We start from the raw sequence: 27,225 nt of genomic DNA, 5'->3' as shown, positions 1-27,225 counted from the left end.
TCAGCTTGTGTGTGGACTGCACATCTGGAGGTATTCCAGTTACTGGGGATTAGTTCTTTTTTACATGCTTAACACGCACCACTGAGAAGCACGGCAAAGGCATAAAATAACTACTAATGTGAAATCCATAAATGGTTTAAAAAGTCCAGCAAATGGAAAGCATCAAAAGACTGCTAACAAATGAATCTAAATAATTATCTATCGGATGTATTGTAGAGGTTAGATCAATAAGCAAAATCATCTATATAGATGGCAGCATGTGCTGATTTATAGCACACCATATTTTTAGTAAAATATACCATCCCTTATGCATAAGAATTTTACCATCCATTAGCTGGTAGCATGTAAAGTATTCACTGACTACAGACAGATTATTTTAGGATGAAGTTTTTTGCACATCTTTTAAGTTTCTTGACGAGTACTGTCCTCGCAGTCTGGGTGCAGCTTTAGCTGGTTTTGTAAGTGTGACAGTTCCACTGCAGAATAAGCCCGATGACTAAGATTTCAGCTGAGACATTATAAGGGTATGAGTAGATGCTGTGTCTGTCCCAAGACTCTCAGTCAGAAGCTAAACAGGTAAAGATGAAGAAACACGAATAATTACTTGTTTTCAGGAGAAGTATAAAATAACAGTATGTGTTGATGGAATGGTTCAGAGAGTCTCAAACGAAAGTATCTTGGAGATTCTCCAAGTTTTGTATGAGTTAGATATTATGTATCCTTTCTTACTTACAGAAAAATTGTTGCTAGCTTAACTGTAGTCTTAAAGGAGCACAAAAAAATTAATGTTTTCAAAATTATTTCTCAAATTAGATATATAAATATCTAGAAGTCTGAGGATTTGCCCTTATTTTCAGCAGTGCTAAGTACACGCTTATTGAAGTCAACTTTAAATCAGTTAAAATCTCTTTTTAAATGGTACTGGCTTAGCTTTAGTTTTGCACTACGACGTGAAATTATTTCTCATGCGCTCTCCCTGCCTAGACAGGCCTGTCAGCCCTATTAATACTAAAATACCTGGATTAAAGTGTGACCACTGTAGCATTGTAAAATGGCCTTAGGTGGTTCTTTGCTTAGAAGCATGCTCCCCTGAAAGGTACTGTGTTCATAGTAGCTTCTTTATTTTAGTCAGCTACTAGTAGAAGTGCTGTAATTAATTTTACATCCTTGGTTTCAGATAAATAGACAGTGAGATTGTCACAATATACAGGGGTAACCTGTCCTTGGGTGGTATAATTTCTTGGAGTGCCCAATAATAGTAGAAGTAGATAGAAGTAAATAATCAAAGATATAATGCAACGGCAAGCTACAGAGCAAGAGAAGGTGTCGCCGTTTCTGTAGGTGATGCATCACCAGAACTGCCTGAAATCCACCTTTTTCGGGGGATAAGAGTAATGCAGCTGACATGGTTTACCTGATTTCCAAAAGGCTTTTTCAGAAGTTCTCTACTAAGGCACTTTAAGGATATTAGCAGCTACTGCGTAAGCAGCAAGTACCTGCATGGAGAAAAGAAATAGTTGTAGTATGACAAATAAGGTGGAGGTAAATATTCAGCTCTTACAATGAACAAGTGGTGATATTCTGGTATAGCTGATGTATATTTATACACACATGTGTATAGATGTGTATAAATTTATAGGATATTTACATTTTATATTTTAATATATGTATGTATATTTACATATATACATATGTAAATGATTGGGGAACAGGTAGAAATGGTAAGTGTGCTGTTAACAAAAAAAAAAGCTACTCAGGATAGCAAGGATAAAATAAAGCTGGAAAGTTACACAAGAACTATATGAGGTTGAGTACTTGTGTAATGAATTACTAAGCTGAATTCAGTGCAGTTAAATGTAAGAAAATGTAAAGTGAGGCACCTATGAAAAAATTATTCCTAACCTCACATATAAAATTATGAGCTCTTAACTGACCGTTGCAACTCAGGAAATTGCTACTGAGATTATGAAAATGTCAGCTCAGTAGCAGTCAGGAAAAACTGAGAACAAGCAAAATAGAAAAAGTCATTATGTCACTGTATTAATCTTGGCAGCACTTCTAGCACGATATTCAGGCTGGTGCTCTCATTTCACGAAGGATGTAGTAGAATTGGAAGAGTGGCAGAGAAGGGCTAGAAGGAAAAGTAGAGGTATGGAACAGTTCTCATTCAAGGAACAACTGAACTGGATACTGTTCTTCCGTGTGGAAAAGGGACATTTTAGGTAGGATACAACAGATTTGCAAAATCAGCAGAGGACTGGTGGAGTGAATACGAATCAGTTGTTCACTCTCTTCTCCAAGACAAGACCTAGAGACTATTGAATGGATCTAGCAGGAACCAGGCTGAAAATGGAGAAGAACAAAAAAGTTGGTTCTGCACCAAAGAGGTATTGGAGATGTGGAACTCCTTAGCAAAGGTGGGTTTGGATGCTTAAGGTTTGCACAGGTTTAAGGAAATGCCAGGTAAGTTCTTGGGAAATAAATCTACTAAGACTTACTGAGCATATTAAAATATATGTCTAGATTGGGAGAAGCTTTGAGCTCAAAAAAATTGGAGACTGGTGGAGAAGCTGGAGAAAGGTATCTGAGATATTTGGCCTGTCCTTTCTCTTCCCCATCCTTGTCTGATTTTGGCCATTGTTGGAGACGTGATACTGAACCAGACAGAACTATGATTCCATCCAGCATGGCCATTCTTATCTTCTTAGTTTTGGATAGGTAGAACTCTGTATCTAATATCATTGGTTCTGCAGTAAAACTTGTAAATTATTTTATGAAACTGGTAAAATGACCCACTTTGAAATAAGTATCGTAAACATTTCCTGTGGACTTCCCTCACCACGCATGTGGCTGAAGCAGAGTGGTGCTTTTTTTGTTGGCATCCAGACATGTACTCCCTTGAAACAAAAAGATGAAGGAACTTTTTTGGATGCCTTCTGCTGGGGCACGCACCGGGAGGTGCTTATATTTTTCATTGTAGTATTCTAAGGTTCCCCTTTCAGACTCATGAGACCATGGTTAATTTGAGCCTCTAGCCCCACAGGAATTATATGATTAATTGGTTTGATAATTTTTAAAGCTCGAGTGCAGCTTCAAAGTTCATTGCCTTAAAAATTCCCTGCCAAAGCAAAGGCTGGGCTGCAGCTGTAGATAAGAGTGCGTTATTTATGTCAGGTTCAAGGAATAATGTGGAGCTGTGTAATAAAAAAAATATATGTAATTGCATCTTCATATTATAGAGGGTTTTTCTACAGGTACCACCTCATATGAATAGTCTTCGAGCTGCTGGCACAGGGCCATTACAGATTCCTTTAAGGGCTGAAATAGTGAATCTCTTAGTTCAGAGATTTATTTTCAGGTGTGGCTGAGTTTTTGTTGCCTGGTGGTAAACTCATTACTGGAGGATCACTTTCTGAAGCACAGCAGTTACTGTGGTCTGACAGCACTTCCCTAAACCAAGAGAGTTTGGATAAAGATGTGGGTTATTTGAGATGGTGGTAACTGATTGTATTCTAAAATCTTTTCTTGCTGTGCTGGGTGGGATCAAAGGACATCAGAACCTTTCCTGACCCTTCTTATTTTTCTTTTGCTTGCAAAGAAAGGTCACTTTAATTTTGTCCTATAATTGAATGTGTTAATGTGTTTATATTCTTAGTGTTTCATTAGTTTTCAAGAGGATTACTGTATTCCTGTCAAGATAGGTAGTTTTCCCACAGGAATTAGATAAATTATTCATTAAAAAAATTATAGGCCTCAACAATAGGAAATATTTATGAGACTGCTTAAAGACAAGCTAGTTCCTGTTGTTCTCTAATGCTTGGGTTATAGCAATCTCCTATCCACCCTTCCTGCAAAGGTTGGTAAGGAATAATTTTTTTCTTTCTTTTTTATTTTCCCCTTTTTTCTCTGCAGCATTAAAGCTGGGTCCAGAAGCATTCAAATTTGATGGTGGTGTAGAGGCGGTGGCAGTGCGGCAGAACGAGAAGTATTACATCCTAAGGCCAGAGGTGATTGAGACCTACTGGTATATGTGGAGATTCACCCATGATCCCAAGTACAGGCAGTGGGGCTGGGAGGCAACGCAGGTAACTGTATTCATTATCTGTCAGTAATCTAATTCTATGTATTTTTCCTTTTGTAGCCACTTTAATCTCATGGTACTGAAACACTTCAGATGGTAAATGATTTTTCAGGAGTTCCTGTAAACCAGGGTACATACGGGGTGCGCGCAGTTATTCCTGTTTTGCAAGTGCTGAACCAGATGCACAGATGAGAATTGTGTTCAGCATTATACAGCTGATGAGTTTTAGGCGTGGAAATAGAATCCACTAGTCATGATTCCTACAGTTATCAGTAGTCCACAGCCCCCAGGAGAGATAATTTATCTTGGGAGATGAAGGTGTTTTATAAATAACTGTTAAGCATGTGTTTGTACTCAGTTTAGATTAATTGACAAAGCTATTCTTACAGTTTCTTCTTGGTTGGCTATTAAAACACAACTGGTAGAACAACTGTTCTCAGATGGTTTGTAGACTAGATGTCATGTACATACGTATATATGGGCTGGTGTCATGGCTTTTTCTTTTCTTAGCTGTCTGATTGGAAGGAAAAAAATTGCCAGTCGGTTTAGATGTACTGAATTATAACAAAAAATTACAGCATCACAAGTAGTAGGTTGTAAAAGAAAGTCAGAAGTGGCACATATGGCAGAACTTAAAAATTGTTGGTAAGGTATTGTAGATTGTTGCCTTTTTTTTTTTTTTGTAGCTCCTTTCCTGGGTTTAAATCTAGTTGTTGAATGTTTTAATCAAATTCGTGAGTGTGAAAATGCTTCTGAGTCTTTCTCATTGGAAATACTTGTACGGGTTCGCAGAAGCCACGTGTTGTAGGACTGGGATATACCGTTCTGTGCCCATGGCCTGCCTTCATTCATCCTCTGTACACAGATGGGTAACTCCTTTATCTGGTGGTCATACATTGTGGGCTATGAGTAACTAGGCTTCATTCTCACACGGCAATATAAAATTATAATTGTAAAAATTACTTGTAATCCCCAAAAGACTTCGGTTTTTAAGTGCTTCCTAGGGCTGAACTTCTTGTCTTTTTTGGTCTCATGTTTCTCACTGCTCCCACCTGCTGGGCTGTACTGGGCTTTGGTCATTTGCTGGCCGAGCAGTTTTCAGGTCGTCTTCAAAAACTGCGGATTCCCACAGCTTGTCCACTTCCCAGCTTACAGCTACAGCAGTCTTTGGAAACACAGCTTAAAGCTAGTTTCAGAGATGAGAATAAACATTAAAGATAATGAGACACTAATGCAATATTTTGACTACAGCCAAAGGAGATGAGGGAAGAGCAAAGGAAGAGATGAACCAAGAGCCTGGAAAAACTTTATTCTGCAGGTGAAAACAAGTTTTGCTCCAGAGACAGGAGACCCAGAAAAAGTACTTGGAGGAAGAGATCTATTGAGAAGCCTGTATTCATCAGGCGGAAGATAGTTAAGGCAGCTTCAAAATGTTTAGCTGAGCTGATCCCTATCCTGCCCTCAGCACAGTTACAATCACATAGAACAGTCCAGGTATTTTAAGAATGTGTCATAGTCTTGGTTAGGTTTTGCCTTGTAGACTGTTTTGTTAAAACCAACATGATGTTATTCTGGAGAGAGGTTCTGTATTTGTCACGTTCTCTAAAACATTAAACATTGAGTCACATCACCCCTCCTGCTCAAACCATGCATGTTTCTAGTGTGACAAAGAAATGGATTCAGTAACCTCCTCCTTGCCAGTGTGCATACTACAGATGCTTTCTGATCTAACACCAGCTCCTGTCAGAAGCTATGGCTGGATGATCCAAGCTGAGACTGGGTCCTTTCTACTAGGTTAAAGAATTTACAGATGTACATTTTTTCAGCCCAGGAGCTGTCTTTTAAGCGCACTGCAAAGCATGTCTTTGAATTGAGTTTTGTTTGGTTTTCTCTATTTGCCTTCATATCTTGGTCCCCATTAATGCTTTCAAACCAAACCCTCCCTGCCTCCTCCCCTGCCTCCAGTTTCCGCGGCGTGCAGGGCAGGATTTTATTTTATACTTCTGTTAACCTGCATCAAAGTTGTCAGTCAAGCAGCCCGTGTACTTTAACTGCCTCTGTCCTTACAGAGTGCCTTTTTTTGCTTGCTTCCTCAACAAAAAGTTTCTTTATCCAACATAGCTGTAAAATATTCTTTAACTCTTCATAAATGGTTTTGCATACAACTCCCTCCCACAGTTCCAGATTTTCTTACTCTACCAGCTAATTAACTAACTACTAACTCAGCAGCTTGGGAAGGTTTTTTGTTCCCCAGGGCTTTCTATTCCCTGCATATAGATAATAAATTCTTGTGTTTACTCCTCACACCTACACTCTACTTTTCCTTCTTCCCTACCACACCCAGCTCTTGTTGAGTTTATTCCTCCATTTATAAATAATCTGGTATGACACACAGAGCTGTCGGCTTGCTGCTGTTGTACAACACTGTCTGCATTAACTTCCCTTTTGCCTTTCAACCACTGAAGCATACTTTGAAATCTGTATTGTAGACGTCTCGTGGTGAATGATATTTTCTTCATCAGAAGTCTAGTAGCTCTTTTAAACTTTTGGGGAAACAGAGTGGTTTGGTTTTTTTCTGAGTTCTAAATGGTCTTCATTTTCTACATTGAACCTGTGTAGCCTGGTGTCTGAGGACTGAGTTCTTGGTGGTCTCCCTTGTTTGCTTCTTTGAGTGGATTACATTCCTACCTGAATGGATTTGGGTCAGTTCACTGATGCATTAGAGATCTGCTGCTGTCATTTTGACACTTCAGGGGTGACCCAGGATACACTGCAGAACCACCTGGCTTTTAAGTATACTGCATTACTTAAGTTTCTTTAGCACTTCCAGCCCAGACCTCTCCCTTTTATCAATGAGTATTTGCACAGAGGGCTAAATTGTGTGCATGTGCAGATCTATGTACTGTATTTTCTTAGTTAGTAGCTTCTTTTTGGCTTTATTATCTAGATTTTTGGACAAAAATTGGGCATTTTAGTGCAGGGGATGTGCTTTGACCAAGGCCCATTTTGTCACATCTTTCCAAATCCAGCGTCTGTGGGGGGAAAAAAAAACAGGTAGTTGAATCTTATATTGCCTCAGCAATCATAAATCCCTGTGACAGGGTGTCTCTCTTGCCCAGTAAGAAAAGGCTAATTCTCCCTAATACTATACTTAGCACTAGAGACAACAGCCATCTCAATTGTATTAGGCCAGCCAAATTGGATGATGGTAAGCTGGGGGGCTGGCTGAAGTATTACAGAAATACGTGTGCAAGATATTCAGGGTAAATACAGAAAATAACTAAAATCCTTTTTAGGCTAATTATTTGAAAGCAATAAGAGCCACCACTTCACAGTAGGCATGTAAAGCCAATTACTAATCTGAGTGAATGAAGGGTTCAGATATTTGTTGGGGACTTGCATATCTGACTAAGCAGGATTGCACCATCGAGGCTGCAAGTACATTCAGAGTTTCTACTTAACAGTAAAAATGATATACGATACCTTGAGTTTGGGCTAACTTCAGGCAAATTGAGGATTGATGGTAAGATGGAGTGGAAAGATCTATAGCTCTCTGCTTAGTGAAGTGGAGTAGACAGAAAAGAGCCAGGCAAAAGTTGGAGGTTAAAGAAACATGGGTTCACAGTTGAGGGCTTGGTAGCTGTGAGTACCATGTCTGGTGAAGAAACTGGCACAGTTTCTATGAGCATGTTGTTGGCATCATCAAGGAGAGTCACACTTGCAACCACAAGAACAACCTCAGAGGAACTGAGGGAGCTGGGGTTCAATCTAGAGGCACTTCTGATTTTATTTCCAAAGAACTTGGAGCAACAATGACCTCCCTGTATGTCACAGGCCCTGAAATTTCACTTTGTGCCATTTTTGACACACATGCATTTGGCAAGAGTACACTGTTGTATATTCTTCTGTTCTATTCTTGATTTGAATAAAGGGACTTCTTTTGGTAGTTTGTTCCGTTATTTAATTACTTGTGCTGTTAAAAATACGTGCTTTATTTCCCATTTGAGTTGGTCTAGTTTCAGCTGTCAATCACTGGATTTTCCTATGACTTCCCCTACCATATTAAAATGTCTTTTATTCCCCCATGTTTTCTTTTCAAAGAGCTTTTATAGATTGTAATAAGCTTACTAACGAGTCTACTTAAGATTCTAAACAAATTGTGTTATCTTACTGTCAAGCATTTTCTCCAAATGTCTGCACCCACATCAGTTCATCGTTCTTTTTTAAAAATTAATTCTAGAATTCCGTACTCCAATTTTGACTTTACCCACAGCCCTGTGCAAAAGTATAATTATATCCCTGCTGCTGTTTACTGTCCCTGTGCGTGCACCTGCCACAATAGCCTAGCAGGAACTCCTCCTGAATTGTCTCATGTGGCCACTGAATTCTTTGAAGTGTCTCTGCTTCCCTGGCTAATCTGGTTCTGCAGTTACACAGCCTTTATGTCTAGATTTAGGATTATGTGCCTGGTTATATGAAACTCGCTTTGTTTGGGGCCCCGTTACTGCCAGATTACGCTGTGCTGTTATTTATCGCTGTCATTTTTGCCAGCAGCAGCATTGTGGTGATTGCTAAAACTTCAGACCGCTCCTTGTGGATCTCTGAGAGGCAGTTCTATTTGGTGATGATTTTACATTGCCAGTTCGTTCTTAGAGCACTGTGAATCAGTTTTAAATTAAGACAGCGATATTAGTATGGTGTAGAGCTGCTTTGTCTTATCATAACATCCTACGGTACCATGAATTGCTTTAGAAATTTTTAAGTTTATTACAGCTCTGCAGTTACCTTTCTTTGTCAATTTGTAGACCTCAAACAATGAAATCAAGCTTGGGAGCAAGATAGTTTTCTATAAAACCGTGCTGATTGGTGTCAATTATCCTCTTATATTCTATATTTTTACATGTGTTTCCATAGTTGTTTGAAGCTAACGTCAGGTATGTCGTCCTAAAATTATGCAGCCTGCCGATGCTTCATAATAGTAGCATTGCCTTGATACCCTTCCAGTCATCTAGGACTTCCAGGGTGCAACAAATTTAGCATCACTTTATCAAGGATACTGGTCTCCAGCTCTTGAGTGAAAGAGCATCCAGGTGGCAAATCAGATGCCTCTACAGCAAGTACTCTGCGATCTGTGTGAAGGCAGAGCACTGCAAATGTCAAGTGCCTTTTAAGCAGCTTGTCTATGGCACCAAACTTTGCAGCCAGTGTCCTGAAGTTCTGTGCACCTCTCAATCAAGGACCGTTCATTTATCCATTTTTGGATGAATAGCTGTATAGCAACCTTTCAGAGGAATTTTTCCTCTGTTGTTTATTACTGCCTGTAGTGTCTAGATCTCTGATCAACTAGGATAAATCCTCTGCCTATCCTGAACTCCAATCTAGCCAGCGTCTGGTTCCCCAAGGGGAGATTTCCGAAGATATAAAACTACTTGGTAATTTCAAAGGGGGGAAAGAAAAATCGATATAAATCACAATTTTTTCTTTCTTCAGGCTTCTAGACCTGCTATAGCTGCACCAGTGTTGCACTTAGTTATCCAAGCATGAGAGCCCTACAGCACAGACCAGGATCTCAGTGATACCTGTTATCTGCAGTCTCCAAAATAAACGAGTTGTGTCTCTTACGATGACTTGGGGATTTAATTCTTCAGGGGGAAGGAGACAGTGTCCTCACAGTGATACCAGTTGTTCCTTCTTTCCATTTTGCCACAATCACTAGCAAGGTTTTCCTGTCCAAGCTGTGGCACACAATGTCAGCATGGCTGAATCATTGACCAGAGGAACACCTGCAAGGTCAGGCTCTGCATGCTAGAAATTCTGGCAGAATTGTAACTGTTGGCGCTTCCCCCCCACATCTTGCCGTACTCCAGAGCAGAGAAAAGGTCGTGCTCCGCAGTACTATATAAAAGGGATGGTGGCAAGAGGAGGCACTTCATTGCCTGCCTAGAAAGCCAAGGTGCTTTGGTTCTTGTTGACTGACACACCACCTGCCTAGTAGCTGTAGGACTTGTGGGGAGGAACATGCAGATGGTTCCATAAACAGCATATGCATCATTTCTTCAGAAGTCAGCCAAACAATTTTTTCTTTTCCCATTTTGGTTTGGGGGTTTTTTGGCTGCCATGTGATAGCTAGCATCACTTGTGGTGTGCAAGAGCATGCAGACAGATGGTCACGTATGTGATGCTGTTGGGCTAGATGTGTCACATACACCTCTCTCTCCAGACTGTAGAGAAAATATGGTCAACCCAAATCCCAGCATGTAAATAGTCTTGGTGTAGCCCTGGCCTGCACCAGTAACCAGATCGGAGTAGAATTCATGCAGACTCCTTCTCCTTTTAGGCTCAAGTCCTGACAAAAAAAAAAAAAAAAGGGAGTTTCCATCCAAACTTGAAGAAAGCTTTCCTTGACATAAGGAATTAGAGAATTAGATTTTGCCAAGAAAGACTGTACCTTTCCTGCAAAAGCTCAGGCTCTAGAGCCACAGCCATTCCAGTAACATCTTTTTGCCAGTCTCTCCTCTCACTCTTTAAAAATCTTGGCCTTTAGAAATTTAAAAGAACTTTGTACAGTCTGGATTATTCTTTGGTCCATGAACAGCCTCACTTTTCCACAGGGTAAGAGTGATACTCAGAGGAGGTTAGCTGTAGTACCTGATGTGCTGTGACTTACTGCCCTAGGTACCTTGCTCATTGCCTTTTCACTTTTCCTCCTGATTTCAATGATGGCATCTACAAGCATTCTTCATACGTGTGTCCAGTGGAAAATTCTCCTTTGTGTCTCGATATTTCTAGTATCCAAAGGCTATAGTAAGGACCTTGGAGAGTTAATTTTTGTTTGATTTGTTTTCTTGGCAAAGAGGGACATCATTCAAAACTTAATTGCCCCCTGCCTTGACTCCCCTCAGCTTCTGTTGGGTATAACTAGCAAAAATCAGAATTAACAAAAATCTGGGCCTAAAGCACCATGCAGAGGGAAACTTCACACAGGCTAACAGGCCGAGTTGTAGATCACCGAACTCGGGGAGCTGCCTACCTTCGGTGGCTGGTAATGACAGACATCCTGAACCAAACATTTTCCTTCATGGCTGCACCTTTTCTGCCCCTGCATGAATCTTTTGAAATAGTTGGTGTCTACTGAGGAAGCACTGCCAAAGCAGCAGGGAAGCACAAATAACCTCTGAATTGTTTCAGAGTCCTTTTTTGGGGCCTGGTTTTAATGGCTGATATCCTTGTGTGCTGCAAGGTGGTGCATGTGAGTGGAATAATGAAAGCGTAGGCGAGAGGCGCTCTGAGCTACTAACACGTTCTTTCCAGTCTCCTCCTCTTCTATTGTGCTTTTTGCAGTACTGTGTTGGAGCTGACTAGCTGGGTGATTTGTGAATCACGGATCCATTGGGCCCTTTCTGCATGGAATGTTTATGGATTTAAACTTCATGCTTTAAAGATAAAGAGCTCTTCTGCAGCCCAGCACACAAGCTGACTTGAGTTTCAACTGTGTAAAGGGAAAACAAAGAGCAGCACATGTAGGAGATGGAAATGTGGGGAGAAAGCAGCAGCTGGAAGAGTTCATAAGGTGAATTCAACAGTCCCTAAAGATGAGTACAGTATTTTATTCCTACTTTCAGTAAGTCCCTATGACTTGCTACTAGTGGCAGAGTTCCTATAACTCTTCAAACTCTTCCAGCTGCGAAATCCAGGGGCATTGGTCATCTTCCTGTGCACCTCAGCATATGTTGCATTGATTAACTGATGGATGTTCTACTCTGTGTTACCTATGAGGAGCTGTACCAGCTCAGAGCAAAAGTCTGCTGAGTCCATGTCCTGTCATTAATATCAGTCAACAGTAAATACCTAGGAAAGAAAGTATTCTTCCCCAGAATACTTTCTTAGCACCTGGCAGTTTGCCAGATGTGCTGTCATTAGTAGCCTTGGAGGGATGATTTTACTTCTGTATGTGTCCAGTCCCTTTTTTTTTTATTTTGGTCAGCATAAACTGTTAATATCCACAGCGTCCTGTGACAAGGAGATTCACAACAGAATAATGGATCGTGGAAAGAACTACCTCCTTTGTTGATCAAGCCTGATCCTTTAATGTTTCCAAATTTTGTTTTACAATTAAATTCTCCTTTTCTTTTTCCTTCCTCCTTGCAGGCAATTGACAAGTATTGCCGAGTCAGTGGTGGGTTTTCTGGTGTCAAGGACGTCTATTCCTCATCTCCTACATATGACGACGTACAGCAGAGCTTTTTCCTTGCTGAAACTTTGAAGTAAGTGCTCTTCAGTCTTGCATCTTCCTGTAAAAGCTGGCATCTAAGTTCTAGAAGAGTGCGGTGGGTCAACAAATAATCTTGTCTTGTCAGCATGGGTTTTTGCTTTGGGCTTGCTTTTGTTCCCAGGTTTATGGTCCTGGATCAGTCTGTTTTACAAGCAGAAGAGACAAGTGGAATTTCCCATAGAAGAAGCTTGTGCTGAGAGAGCTTTAGTTTTTAAGATTTCTCTTTGATTTCTGACATCACAGCAGAGAAGAGGTTATCTTTTTTTAAGAAATTCCCTTTGCAAAAGACACTTTTTTTTAGTTGGATAAACTGACTTGACCTGTCTTATACAAGTAGTTGCTACGCTCTGATGTTGTACGACCTGTTTCTCCTGTGTCACTGTAAGGGAGTAAATGCATGGAACAAAAGCCCTTCATGCCCTTGGATGATTTTTCTGTATTTATCCCACAACATGTTTTTCTAGAATGCTTTTTGGCATAAGCAAGAATATCAGGCATATTTTATAATCTGTTACATAAATATTTTTAATTCAGTCAGATCAGTAGGACACCTGTAGTCCACCCTGCAGAAGCTAATCCACTCTGTTGTGTATTTGGTTCAAGGTAAAATGTTCAGAGTCATTGGTCTCTCACCATGTTTCTTTTCTAATTAATAACAAAAAATGCTATACTAGAATACGCTATAACATCTGACTTGTGGAGATGATGCATACAATAAGAAAAACTAGTATAAAGATAGGAATATGTTATGGGGATTTTATTAAGAGACACATTTTTAAAACTGAGCTAGCTATGTCATGGCTACTCATCTTTTTCATCATTGACACAAACCAGCTATCAAGAGCACTGTTTTGTCACATGGTTGTCATCGCTCTGAGGTGTTTTGCCCATGAAGCAATGTCCTAACGTGGCAATTTTCTTAATACTCAAGTTACATCAGCAAGTTTGGTAATACAGCTCTGGCATTGAAATTTCCCAAGATTCCTGTATTGGTTACCTCCCTGAAATCTTGTGAATTGTCTACTTTTGTAAGAAAAGTGTCTGAATTGGCTTATATTCCTTATGTCCCACCCACCCACCCACCCACCTTTTTTTTTTTTTTTCCTCCTGCATAACAGTTTGGAGAATGTTTTAGTTTGTTAAATTCATAGGCAGGTGCCACTGCTGGGAGTGTGAATGCGGCCAGAACTGCTATTAGGAGACACAGTTGTTGCCTCTGCTTACATACCTATACCACTTTCTGCCAACGTGTGATGGAAGGGATGATACATACGTTGTTGCACAAACGTGTTAGCAAGGAAGGCTCAGTAAGGTGCCCTTTCTGTCTTTACAAACCGGTGATATGACAAAAAAACCTGTTGTAATCATTTGGCAGTCTAGCATGTCATGCAGGCTTTGCACAATAAACAGGGTTTCTGTACAGTATCAGCAATATCAAATTTTCAGGTCTTAATGGTAGCTGATGTATGTGAACATTAATTTTGGGTATTGGGAGATCAGAATGCAGCAGGGAGAAAGCAGGTCCTGAAAGTGGCAATGCCGGTGCCTACTTCAAGCACCACAATGTTTCACTGGCAAGAAGGGACTCTGGGTTCATCACATGTAAGAGGAAAATCTGGCTACTCTATCCTTCTGCTGGCTCTGTACCAAATTCCTCTACGTAGTCACAATACTTCTTTTCCCCAGGTTATCGTTATAAAACAGAAAGTCACCCACTGCCGCCTCTGTTGTTCTCAGGATCTGGAGACTAAAAGCTATACTCCCAAAAAGAGAGGCTGCAGTTTCAAACAGGTCCAGTCAGAGAAGCAATACCTCCCCAGGAACTGATCTTAAACAATGGATCTGCCTATAAAAGCCGAATTAGAGAAGGAACTCTGTAGTGGCAAGGCTGACCTTTGAAGTATCACCAGAATTCTGTCTGCATCTTAAATAATCAGAAGGAAATCTGAAAATTCACTGATGCATCACTCGGTAATGGGATGTGCTACAGTGCAAGCATTGCAAAAGAAGCTGGTTCTAGGAAGGAACACAGAAAATTTTATTGGCTTTTAGTTAGGATCGTTTCCCGCTTGTGGGACAAAGTGAAGTTGTATCGGAGAGCTGGATATTAGATTTTTGACATTGATGCAGTTGGCATAGCCAAACCAGAAACTGGTATCACTTCAAGATAAAATGGAGAACATAAGGTCAGGATAGCTCAAATGGCTATGAAAATAAAGACAGGGTATGATGCCATGAGGAAAATGAAGATATCCCTCAGAAGAGGAACATAAAATGTGTGTTATGGAATGTTTGCTGTGACCTTTTCTGGTGGTGTTAACAACTTCTGCATCTTTGTTCCTCTCAAATTCAAAGTTGATACCTCTCCCAAACATTCATTGTTGCTGTTCAGATACTTTTGGCTTATCAAAGATACTTGGCAAGTTGTGAGAGTTTGGGCAGTATGAGTGGCAGGGAGGTAGCTGTTGAGTGGGAAGGAGCAAGGCCTAGAAATAGGTAGCTTAAGTTATTCCAGGGAAGAGCATTAATCAAATTAGGAAGGTGAGTTTGAGTAAGATGAAACATTGCTGCTGTGGTGAAAAAGAGTTTGGAGAGCTGCAGAGGGAGAACGCAAGGTAGGAGTACAGAGGAAAGGAAAGGCATGACTCTCTGAAGATGAATGAAAACCAGAGAAAGACACCTAGACATGTGGAACAAAATCATCTCATCACAAAATGTTTATCTGTAAACAGTTAATTGGTGAGAAAGGAAAGAAGAGGTAGAGCTTCACTGACTGGATTGTGCTGTGGACGCAGCTGGCAAATGAAGGCCATGGGAGAAGCATCAGGCAGTGACACACAGCTGTGGGCAGTAGACGCTACCAGCATCTGACTGAGGGAGAGGGAAGTGACAGCAGCCTCAGCAGAGTGACTGCAGAACAACATGTGTGCACATTGTGGATGTGACAGAGCCCACTAGTGGGAAAAACACCCCATCCTTGTCACATGCTGCAAGACCTATTATTTTGTGGATGGCAGGAAAGCAAGCTGTAGCAGGAGCTTAGAGGTCCTCTACACCCATGGTGTTATGCTTGCACAGTCAGGTTTTCTGGAACAAGGGAAATGTCTTTAGAATTTTAGCAATTGAGTTTGGAAGCCTTGACGAATATCCCTACCACCAGTATCTCCTACAAAGTACGGCACAGCCGCAGTCGAAAGTGTGTATTAAGAAGAACCAATACGCATCTTCCACCTATGTCCAGAAACCTTAACTTTGTTAAACACTGCATTTGCTCTGCCTTGCTTTCTGATGTACAACACTTACGAATCGCCTCTGCACGATATATTGGCTCATTTCATCCCACCAGAAGCTGAACCAGCTTCCAGGACAGTGGTAACAAGTCAAATATCTGGCATGTCTTAGTGGCTTCTCTTGTGCTTCCTTGAAATCTTTGATGTAGGTGAAAGAGGATTAGTAATCTCCAAGTGGGTTTACTCTATTAAGAAGAAATTTTTGCTGTCTTCTCTGCTCCCCTGTCCCCCAAATCCTGGTGCTTGGGGTCTTGATGTTTGTTTTACATTGCAAGTCTTTGAAAGGAGTCTTGAAAAACAACTTATTTGGAAAGATTAAAATGCTGTCTTCATAACTTTTCATTGAAGGGCTTGATCATGATAAAAATGACTCTTCAGATCACTCTAACAGGGAAGGTTGTGTGGGTGCTATACAAACATTGAAAGCAAGTAACTTGGTTATAGCTTTAGCTGCTGACTGGTGGGGCCTGAAGCTGCTGTGTTGCCCCAGCCTCTGTTGCTCTGCTTTAATACCCACCATTTTTCCTCTTTGTCTTGATACCTAGGTATTTGTATCTGCTTTTCTCCAACGATGACCTTCTACCACTAGACAACTGGGTTTTTAACACAGAAGCTCATCCTCTGCCTGTTTTACATTTAGCCAACACCACACTGTCAGGAAATCCTGCATATCGATAAAAACAGCTCTTTGAAGAGGATAAGAGACTGTTTTCAGCTCTGTTTTGTTTACATGGACCACTTGAGACTTTAAGCAGGAGAGGAGACAGACGCTTGATAAAACGAGACCTCTGAGGAAAGCAAGTACTGGCGTGAGAAATGAAGCACTTCAGCATATAGATAAGTTAAAAGTTCTGTTTTACACATGACCAAAACACATTAGTGTGGTATTTGCAGGACAGAAACTTCATGTGCTTTGAACCCTAGCAAGACATGGAAGCTACTGTTTAATATAAATGCAGCAGCGTAAGGAAGAAGAGGCTTTCCCATTCAGGGAGAGGAACTTGCGGCTGCTGCTGTTTGCTGTTGAAAGGAACAACACACCAGTCACATCTTCAGATCGGGTGGGTTCCAAATACCTAGATTTTATTTTTCTTTTTCTTTGTTTGATGATGGCATGAACAAAGCAACAACAAAAAGCAACATCACTGCACCAGCAGCATCAGGATTTGAATATTTTTTTTTTCTGTACCTGTCTGAATTTTCTAAGGAGGATCTGTTTGTCCGGATTGGCAGCCATTCTCAGGGCCTCTAAGCTATTAAAGCTAAACTCTAAAAACTATTTCCCTCCTCATTTTCCCTTTTCAAATAATGCTTTTATAATAAGAAAGATCTGTGGTGTATGCTTACATCCAAAAAACCAGTTAGTAAGCATTTGGTTTGTAGTTCACTGTCAGCAATGTGGGCTTAGTTCATTTGGCAAGTACAGTCACAGAGTCTGGAGCATATCATGGGTAGGAAGGAGGCTAAGTTTCCCTTCCTCAGAAATCCTGTCATATCGGAAAAAATCTTTCTTATTAGTCCTGGTTCTTAAAGCTAAATAAACACAGATGACAACATGAGAAAAACATGAGATTTGTATAGGAGGTTACGTTATATGGTACTTAAAAATGCTCCCTGTGAGCTAAGCAGCAGGAGTTTGTTGCTTTATGTTTTTCCACACCATCTGGATTTTTCCCAAAAGTTACAATTTCATTCTCTGGGTACTATTCACAGAACCTTTTCTGCAGGTGTGTGTATGACAGAAGCCCCAAACTGCCTTTGAATTAGTTTACAAAACTCCCTTTTCTTCTGGGTGCTCCAGTACAAAGCCAACATGATCATCTTTGAAAAAAACGTAACATCTCTTACGTACGAGTGCGAAAAGACATGGTCTCTTCTTCCCTTGGTTTATGAGAAATTAAATGCTACCTGCATGTGTTTTTTTTCAAGTACTCCTGGGCTTGGCAGAACAATATCACTTAAGTGGAGTCTGCTTCAGTCTTCACTTAATAGCTAAAAGAAGTTTTGTCTTTTCAGGTATATCTCAATCTCTTTGTTTTACTGTTGCTCTAGAATCCTTACAGCTCAAATTATTCCTTTTATTCCCCTTCATAGCTCTCAAATTCTCTTACCATGGTGGCTGGCCCCTTTGCTGAAAAAGAGCTGTGAGGTGCACCCTTCCTCCCTAATTAGTGCACAGGCTGAGTCTCTAAAAAAAATCTTGTGTTTTCATACTGAAGTGAATGGAAGAATTCTTCAGTGAGCTACAGCAGTACAGCATCAGATCTAAAGGGAGTGAGGGCTATTTGTCCCCCTCAAAAAATCTTTTATATGAAGGTTTATATATAAAAGCTTTTCTCTCTATCATATTATAACTGACTCTACGTTATACTAGCATTTCCCCCATAAGATTTTTCTTCACTCATCTTTGACACTTAAACATAGAAATCAGGACATGATCTAAGAAAAAATGCTATCAAACGCTTTTTTCCAGTTACTTTAGTTTAAGAGGAGGAAGACTTAAAGCCTGGAAAAAACTCCCATCTCAAATGTTTTTACCTTAGTACCAGTACCAGTTACCAGCTACTGTAATGTGCAGTAGTATCTTAAAAATAATTAGAGAATTATAAAGTAATCAATATAGTGATAATAATGATTCAAGTAATTGTTTATTTAAAATGAGAAGTAGCTTAATAAATTGATTCTTCTTACTGGTCCCACTTTAGTTCATTTTTCTAATTAGTATTCAGTGACTTACTGAAGAGCTAATCATTTTTCATTTTCCAAAGTTCAGACATGTTGCATTTTCAAATTGAGTTCTTCCCATCCCATGAGAACTGTTACTAGTTTAAAACTGCACTCGATCACCTTGTTCTCCTAAATCTCTCTGGGTACAAAGGAGAAAAATGAAAAGCAGAGACTTCTATTTTCAAAAAGAAAAAGGCATTTGCCACGTCATACACCCATCCCCGTACACCTCCCGATAAATGCAGATGTAGAATGGCTGCCAGTCTGTTCAGAGGAAGATCAAGGACAGAATTCTGGAGTCCCAGAAACAGCAAGCTTATCATTGCTGCTCTTCCATCGCCCTCTTGTGAATCAAAGAGCGACCCCTCAAATTAACCCCTCCATGAATCCCCATGGGTTAACTCACTGCCACAAGAATGCTTGAATTGAGGACCTAAGCCATTTCATGTTATGGGATGGTGTTTTTCTCAGAGCAGGTGTACAGCACTGCTATTTCTTCTTTGTGTAGACAAGCAGCAGGCACCAAATAAAGGACACTTGTTTCTCGTTTTCCAGTTACCCCAACGGCTGTCAGTTTCTACTCTATCAGTCTTTAAAATACAAACTATCTTTTTGCTCCAGAAGCTACTGATGTGCATAGTCCATCAAAAATAATGCATTTTAAGGACTAATTGCTGTGTCATTTACAAATCTGATCCTGAGATTTCCTAACGCAAGCTGAGTTTGGAGGTAATGGGTTCTGGGTGAGGTGTGTGCATAATAACCAAGCGCCACGGATATTGAACCTTCTGACTGAAGTGACATGCCCTCGGTCTGAGTCCTTCACAGAGAAGTAGGTTCTGATCTGCAGGGTGGCGTTACGTGCAACCCAAAGTTCAGACTGTTTTCCCTCTGGGTACTTAAGGTACAGTAGAATATTGCCATTTTCATTCCGTTGCTGCTGTGTTACATACTTTCATGAAGATAGAGTGTAAATTTAAGCACAAAATGACTTTTTTAGTCCTAGTTGTTTCTGAGTCTTGCACTGTATTCTCTAACAAAACAATCCTCGTTTTCTTTAGGTAGCTGTCCCACTTCACCGATTTATACAATACCCTCTCCTCTTACAGGATGAATTAAAGAACAGAAAATCATGTACGTTTTTGGCACACTGGATTTGGGCAAGAGCCTGGAAATCCCAGAATTGTCTATTTCCTGTTTGCATGCAGTCAAAACAAGGATGTTCAGTTCTTTTCCTAATCCAAGCCTCAAGCTTGCCTGTTGGTCAGGATCTGCTAGCAGTAAATTTTTTTCTAACACTTACAGCTTGACTTTTCAAAGAAGCCAGATTTCTGCAGCTTCCATTGATCACCCCGGAGCTGTGTGCGTCCTGCAGTCAAGAAGTCAACTTCTTAAGCTTTGTCTTCTAAATAAAAACAAAACCCTTGAGTCATATTCTGGGTGTCCTTAAAACTGAATGTTTAAGAAAAGTATGGAAAATAGTAGGTACTCTGGAGTAAAGGGAAGAGCAGGTAATTCCCTGTGCCAGTCTCACCTTTGAGGCTTCTTTAGTTCCCTACTCCAAGTTTGTGGATCATTGTCTTCTGTCTCCTAATCACTGACATGTTCTCACCCAGTGTTTTACAAGATTTGAATGTTGATTTATCTGGGTTCTGAAAAGTAAAAATAGTAACACTCCCTGTAATACCATCCTTTAAGGTTAAAGGTCTACGCTGTGCTGACCTGCAGCTAAGCAAAGCCCCACTGGGCTGTCTTTTATGACCCTGTCTTCTGCCCCTGAGGAAATGGTATTACAAACCTTCGTAATAAGTCGCTAATGGCATCAACTTTGAAAGGATTAACAATGTCACCTGGCATCCACAGAAAATGGTGATTACTACAACATCTCAGGGTTGTAGTAAACAGGCTTTTAGCAAATTGAGCCTGTTACGTACATTAATAGGTCTAGTCCGTGTTTTTAAGGGGACAAATAAGAAACAGACTTCTTGTTATTAGGGAAAAATGAAAGCAAGCTGTTGATCCCTGATAAGGCATCCCTCTTTCACTCCTTGAATGTTGAGAAACAGTCTTCTGACTCAAGAGTTTAAGTTGCCATACAAAGAGGAAACCCAGGCTCTTTTGCAAGTTATGTGCGTACAACTGTAGCAGAGATGATAAGCACTAGCTGCTTCGGCTGTCACCCCCTTCTAACAAACTGCTCTGTAATTGCCCAGGAAAGTTGGGAGCCACCAAAGTCAAAGGAGACAACCTGACTTGTTACGGTGAATTGTTGCCTTTAATCCTAATCGCTTGGTGGAAGTTGGATTTGCATTCTACCTTTATTCTTGCTTTGTCTAAAACTGACAGATTATTTTTCCTCCAAAAATAATAAAAGGGCAAAAGTCTATCTTCTGATGTGGAAACCTTCTGCCTCTGACCTGGAATCCTGCATATGTACTTTTTACAGATTAAAAATAATATTGTATATAAAAAAAAAAGATTGAATAAAGAATGTCTTTAAGTGAAAAAGGTGTGTTTTGTGTCCTTTGCCTCCAAGAGCAACCTCCTGTAGCATGGGACTGTGAAGCTGATCCTGTGTCGTAGGCTTGGTGGTGCTGCAGCTTTTTTCTCCCCTGCAGCTCTGCTCAGGACTTTGCCAACTTAAACGTGCATCAGGACCCCCTGTTGCAAAGTGAAACCCCTGTACCCCTTGCTTGCTTTTAACAGGTCACTGTAGTGCTCAAATTGTTCTCAAGATGTAGCTAAATGTACAACAGTTTGAGGCTGTTTGTGTGCCGTTGTGAAAGCCACCAAATCTCACAAAATTTTGAGATTTCTACCCTTTTGTTAAATTTGCATGAAAGGGGCTAAAAATTTCAAAGATTCCTAGTGATGAAGGTAACGGGGGCAGGCAGACAAGCAGTGCTACTAAATAAACTTAATGTTCCTCAGACACCAGGTTGAAGCCCCAGGTTTTCTTAATACTAAATAGCCAGTGAATTGGGCAACTAAGTCTGTCTGTTCATTCCTCTGCCTTCGGTGAAAAGGAAGAAGTTTAAATGTTGTTCACAGGGAAATTGGTGTGAGGAAATTGCTTTGAGTGAGCCTGTTTCCCCCTGCACATTTAATTCACTGGAACTGCTGCTATAGCTTTCTGTTTTGCAGGACAGCAAGTGAAGAACCAGGTTTGCTTTCTGATTCACATTCACTGTGGATAATCCTTACTGTCTGGCATCACCCGTATTGCTCGTAAGTGGTCCCTTGTTTCCATGGCGCGCTGTGACTGCCATCCCGTGTGTCCTGTTTCAGTGCTTTATATCCAATGCCCAGCCTTCCCAGGGTGCTTCTGCCTCAGGATGCAGTGACCTCCTGCAGTATTACTTCACAAGAGAAAATTGCTTCCGAAGTGCCACCATTCAGTGCAGCACGTGACACCAGGTATGCGCCTGGTGTCCTGGTACGCCGTCCATGTTGAGATCCAGTTACGCATTCAGCTGCTGCTCCCCAGCTTTCCACACAAGCACGGCATGTTCATCACTACTGCAGCGCCACTACCAAAGCAGCATCTTTTGTATCCGTTTACCTTCCTGTGGTGTCCTTAGCCCTTAAGCCACCTCACTGAAATTCACTTCTTCGTTCAAAGCATGTTTGCTATGCCTGTCTGTGTCACACCATCTCAGCCGCTGAGCCCTAAGGCACAAAGCCTTGCCTCCTGCTCTCTCTCTCTATCCTTGTCTATAACATTTTGGCCCATATGGAAGGCCTTGTTACTGTCCTCACTGCTCTCCAAATGGGATCCTGCCCTTGATGGTTGCACTGCATTTTCTCTGCCTCTTCAACGGTGAAGTGTTTCATCCCTCTGTTTCTACCTCTTCTGAAACACGCTTTCTTTGCACGTCCTCTATCCAAGGATACATAACAAATAATCCTCTTTTACTTCTGCTTTGGCACTCTGTCTGCTTGTCACCCACCCCCTTCCCTTGTAGACTTTGTGATTGTGTGTGCTCCTTCCTGCAGACCCTGTGCCTTTCCTATGCGTGTTAATTAGCTGTATTTAAAAATCCTGAAATTGATCCTTAATGGGTTATTTTTAGCCTTCATCTTGCAGCTCTGAGACTTGGCTTCTCTCAGTGCAAAGCCATAGGCGTTCTGTGGGCTTTGGAAAGGAAACATTACTCTATTTGTGCCAGTTCACATGTGGGATGTGTGAAGGTTGGTGGTGGTGGCTTTCTTTTTAATGTGGCTTTTTCTTTTTAATGTGAAGAGCAAGAGTCTTCTTGATGACAATATTTCAGACTGAGCAAACTCCCATGTGAAAAGGTTTAAGAGCAGTCACTCATATAACCAAATTACTTGCAGGGATTTGGGGAGGAAGAAAAAGCTCTGTGTGTCCATGTGTACCAACAGTTTCAGTTTTCTTTCTCATATGGTTTCCATTGTACAAGTAGTTCTAGGCAACAGGTATGATACCTGTCTGTTAGCATATAAACCAGAAATGGTGAGCTGCTACATGACTGAGAAAACAGCATCATGTGTGGGTACGGGGTCATGTAGAAATCCCATGTGAACTGCATTATGGTAGAGCTGCAAAAAGGAAGAAGTAATTTCTTCCACAAGCTGGTGGTTTGTATGTTCATACCCATCTCCACCAATCCATGCTGAAGCTTCAGAAGACAAATCAGTGGAGGAGACCCCCAAGAATGCGAGTGGATGCCAGCAGTCTGCTACAGCAGCTGTGACAGAGGCCTGTGCATGGGTCTCGGGAGGTGAGGTACAGGAAGATTTCTCTCATGGACAGATAGACCCGTCCATGACTGGTGTGTGGATCATGCCGGCATTCCTGTGGATTCCTCCACAGAGCCTCTGGCTTGACTGGAACCATCTGTGAGACCACAGAATGTATTTTGAAGAGTCACTAAAGATGTAGAATTGCTTGGGATACCAAAGACAACAGTTTTCAGGGTAATCAAATACTACTTTTTCTTAGCTCTGTCATTCTCCAGATGCAGAATGTCAGGTACATCTCATGTAACTGAACTTCAGTAATGTATGCAGTACTACATCTTTATTAATTTGTCTTGAAATTATGAACACGAGGGCTGCACAGTGGATAAGGAACTGGATAAAGGAGAAACAAGTATAAAATGGAGAAAGAAACTTCTAGGTGTTTTTGTGAATGTCACTAAATCCTGGTACTAGGGACAAATCTTCTATACTGGCAAGAATTTGCAGAAGAAAGTTAGGAAGAATCGTCCACAGAGAATGAAGGGTCAGATAATCCTGAGACCTGGAACAGCAGGAGGCAAAAGAAATTTTAAAAAAGTCAAAAGGCAAACTTGTTCCTCCAGGGACCAGGAATTAAACCTTTCACTGTAACTGGGATGTTGTCAGTCTGAAATCATTAACATTGATGAAAACTTGAACATACAGGCAGCCATAGTGACACAGATCAGCAATGCAATGGGAAAATAAGCAGGTGAAAATAAGAGAGTGGCTGTGCCGTATCAGAACTGATGTCTGCCTAACCTAGCGACTTGGCTGAACAGTGACCAAGGGCAGATTCCCACAGAAGAGTAGAAAAATGTAGAGGCATGAAGGCAGGTTAATTAACATTGACAATATGCAGCTGTGGGCTGGCTTCAGGGGCGGCGGGGTGGCTGATGGGGATGAGGTGCAGCCGTGGCTGGTTCCTGCTAAGGAGTTAAATGGCTCTAAGGGGGGGCGGGAAGAGGAGCAGCCAAGGAAGAGAGAGCTGGAAGAAGCAGAGGGAGGGGAGAGTGTGCCCTGGATGAGGAGAGACAAGGAGAAGGATGCAGCAGAGGCAAGAAGCAGAGGGACTGGCCTGAAGAGTATGAAGAAACAGCAGGAACAGTAGATAAATCTTGGAAACCTTGTGGGGGGTGGTGGCTGTGCCAGGGCGAGGTGTGGGAACCACTTATTGAAGTTAACCTGGGGTGGAAGGGTAAAAGCCTGGCTAGTTTTGATAGTGATATGACAGAAAAATAAGTATATACCCTAAAATGATCTGCAGCTTCCTGAGCAGGGGAGATGTTCTTGGTAATTAGTCTGGTAAGTTCCTGAATCAGTAGAGGCTGTCAGTGTGCGGAACAAGTGCTGCCAAAGAGCCTCGTGGTGCTGGCAAAGCGTGCCTGTGCTGAAAGGGTACTTTGGGGAAACTAAAAAAGCATCCATGTTGTACAAAGCAGGGTGGACACGCTGGAGATAACGTGTATGGCTCTGGTCACCAGTGTTTAGAAGGGCTTGTTGCAGGCACAGGTACAAGACAGGAGTATTTAAGTTTACGAGGGAACGGAGAGCTGGCGTTATGGGAGGTGAGAAGAAGAGTTTAGCCTGGCAAAATGGGAGGCTGACAGAGGCAATAACTGCTGTCCACAACACATCAAGTGTTTAATCATACTGGGAGAGAAAAAGGCTGTTTTTCCTGGAGGACAAACCTGGGAGGGTGGGGGATGACAAAAAAAAAAAAAAAAAAAAAAAAAAAAGAAACCCACACCCACCAATTGATCCCTGCAATATCTGACATTCCTGACAATTCCTGACAATGAGGTCCTAGAAATAGAAAACATGTTGATTTGCTGAAGAAAAGGATGATGTATGTGCTTGCCTGCAGTTTTAGATACCTGAATCCAGGATATAGGAGGTCCCTTCCTGTCCTACATTCCAGAGCCCCTATGGGAGCTCTGCATCTAGAGCTGACTTTACAGAAACCTTTTCCTTTGTGCTGTTACCTCTTTCTAGTGCAGGACAAGTGCAAAATGCCTTTGGCTCAGAAAAAAAAGCCCTTCTTATCTACACAGATGGGAGTAATTAGTTCACGTTTGCTATGCTGGTTGAGTAATGATGAGTAGAAAATCACCAAAATACTTGCCATTAAGTTTTTTAACATGATTATCTGATCAGTTTTCACTGCTGGATTTGCTGTGGCTGGATCAGAAACAGGCTGCAATGTGTTGAAGCACAGTGCTATCAACATAGGACACAGATTTCTTTTATCTAAAGACTTGTTATTGAACAAGAAAGAAGGAACAAGGAATGCGATACTAAAATAGAGTGGAATGGTCCACAAATAAAGTCCTTTGTGCAATGATTCTTACACAGCAAAATAAGTAAAGATAAGTAAAGTGCGCTTGGAGAGACATTCGCTGAAGATACCGTCTGTTGTATGCATTTATATTCTGTTTTGCCCATATTTATATATGGCTCATCTTGTCGGGATACACATCCCATTATTACTTGAGGTGCTTTATGTCTGTGGGATATTTCTATATTACTTAATGTTTACATCAAAGGATTTCCCTGACAGTTCTGTGGCATTTTGCTGTTAGATCTGCACTGATACATAGTTAGGCATTTTGCACACTTTAGCCAGGCAAATAGTTTCAAACAATCCATGCATTATTGCTCTTAGTATGCTCAAGTCTTAGAAACAGGTCACTTGGGCAACCATTTATGTCAAGCTAATACTATAGTCTGCTAAAGCCTTATGCCAAGCTCCTGTAAACTCAGACCCTTTCCTATTTGTATCACAGCGAGGTTAGGTTTTCAGCTTGTCATTTGATATTTTTCAACTGAAGTGGAAATTTCCCCCAGGAAAAGAATCCCCAAAATCTTTGAATATCCACCAAGTCATAAACCTGTGGGATTAATTGCTTTCCTGTGAAGCAGACTTTGATGAGCTTAGTCACAACAGGGCAAAATTTACCGCCACATCCAGGAGACATCATTACACTGATGTTTTTTATTAGCTTAAATAATACACAGATGCTGCTTTCCCAGGTGTGTAGTCTGAGTAAACCTCTGATTTCCACCAGTTCCTGCTCATACTATTTCTTAATAGAGCAGGAGTCTATGAGGAAACACATCAACCCCTTCACAGGGCACAATGTGTAGCCCTGGAGATGTTCCCTCTGAACAGGTTATGTTCGGTGCCAGATGCATGTTAGCTGCATCAGAAAGATGCTCTGCCCACGTCCGTGTGTTACCCCTGCAGCAGAAACTTTTCCGCCAGCTTGAGCTGTTGGGGAAGGGGCACTGGTGTGGCTGGCTGTACACTGATGCTGGTCCCATCTTGCTCACACTTCTGTTGGCTACTGTATTCTGTGTTCAAGGCATATCCAGGCTAGTCAGCCCAAAATGGGAAAGTCATGATTTGTTTTCAATAATAGTATCAGACTAACTTCCAAACTGGTGACATTTGAACACATCGGTTCAAATGTCACAGTCTGTCTTCCAAACACTGGACGTCCTTTGCCCAGAGCTCTGCATGTGTAACACCTGATGCAGCTGACTCGCCAGGATGTGTGAATTCCCCTGCTTCAGGAGCCAGCAAGGCTCAGCAGACCCAGCCAAGCCCAGTGGACGCAGCAGTCTGCCCTCAACAGATCAGGAAATCAACACAAAGGATGGTGGTGAGTTTGTGATGTGAGACATGAACTGTGACTGTGAGGAGGTTTCTTCCTGCAGGGGAGCAAACACACCTGCCGGGGGTGGGGTCGGTTTGGTAACCTCTCTGGAGACCGTGGAATTTCGACTGGCTCCTGGTGAGAAAGGACTGCACTTTCATTTTTAAGTTTCATTTTTAGCTGCTTGACAACCCCAGTTTTTCATAAACTCTGAGTCAGGCTGCAAGAATTATGAGATTGCTTCTAAATAATAATTTTGAGGATCTGTTTCCATGTCTTCAGTTTTTTGGCTTTTTTTATCTTGAGCCTTTGAGTGACACTTATTTTAATATTTTTAAGTCCTTTCTTTTTCTTCCAGTATGGTGAAAACACCCTTAAAAATAAAAGAAAAAGAAAACTTGGCATGTCTCCCAATCTGGCAGAGGCTGCAGCGTCATGAAATGATCAAGAGTG

General features: G+C 41.2%; 1 protein-coding gene across 3 annotated transcripts in view; it reads left to right on the top strand.

Moving 5' to 3' along the window:
• MAN1A2 (mannosidase alpha class 1A member 2) overlaps nt 1-20,878 on the top strand; it is a 145,109-nt gene extending 124,231 nt beyond the window's left edge. The window contains exons 11-14 of one of the 3 annotated variants that reach the window (XR_008747709.1): nt 3,913-4,085; nt 12,230-12,345; nt 16,189-16,704; nt 19,480-20,878. Coding sequence is in view for 2 of the 3 variants with exons in the window: in XM_055807497.1 (XP_055663472.1) it covers nt 3,913-4,085; nt 12,230-12,345; nt 16,189-16,321 (422 nt within the window). In the remaining variant the exon portion in view is untranslated. Of the gene's footprint in view, nt 1-3,912; nt 4,086-12,229; nt 12,346-16,188; nt 18,565-19,479 lie in introns of those variants that run through there. The other 2 variants (XM_055807498.1, XM_055807497.1) reach the window with 2 other exon arrangements.
• Nucleotides 20,879-27,225: the final 6,347 nt, after the last annotated feature.

Source organism: Falco peregrinus, chromosome 6, assembly GCF_023634155.1.
Source record: "Falco peregrinus isolate bFalPer1 chromosome 6, bFalPer1.pri, whole genome shotgun sequence".
Lineage (NCBI taxonomy): Eukaryota > Metazoa > Chordata > Aves > Falconiformes > Falconidae > Falco > Falco peregrinus.
This window is presented reverse-complemented; position numbering and strand designations above follow the sequence as displayed.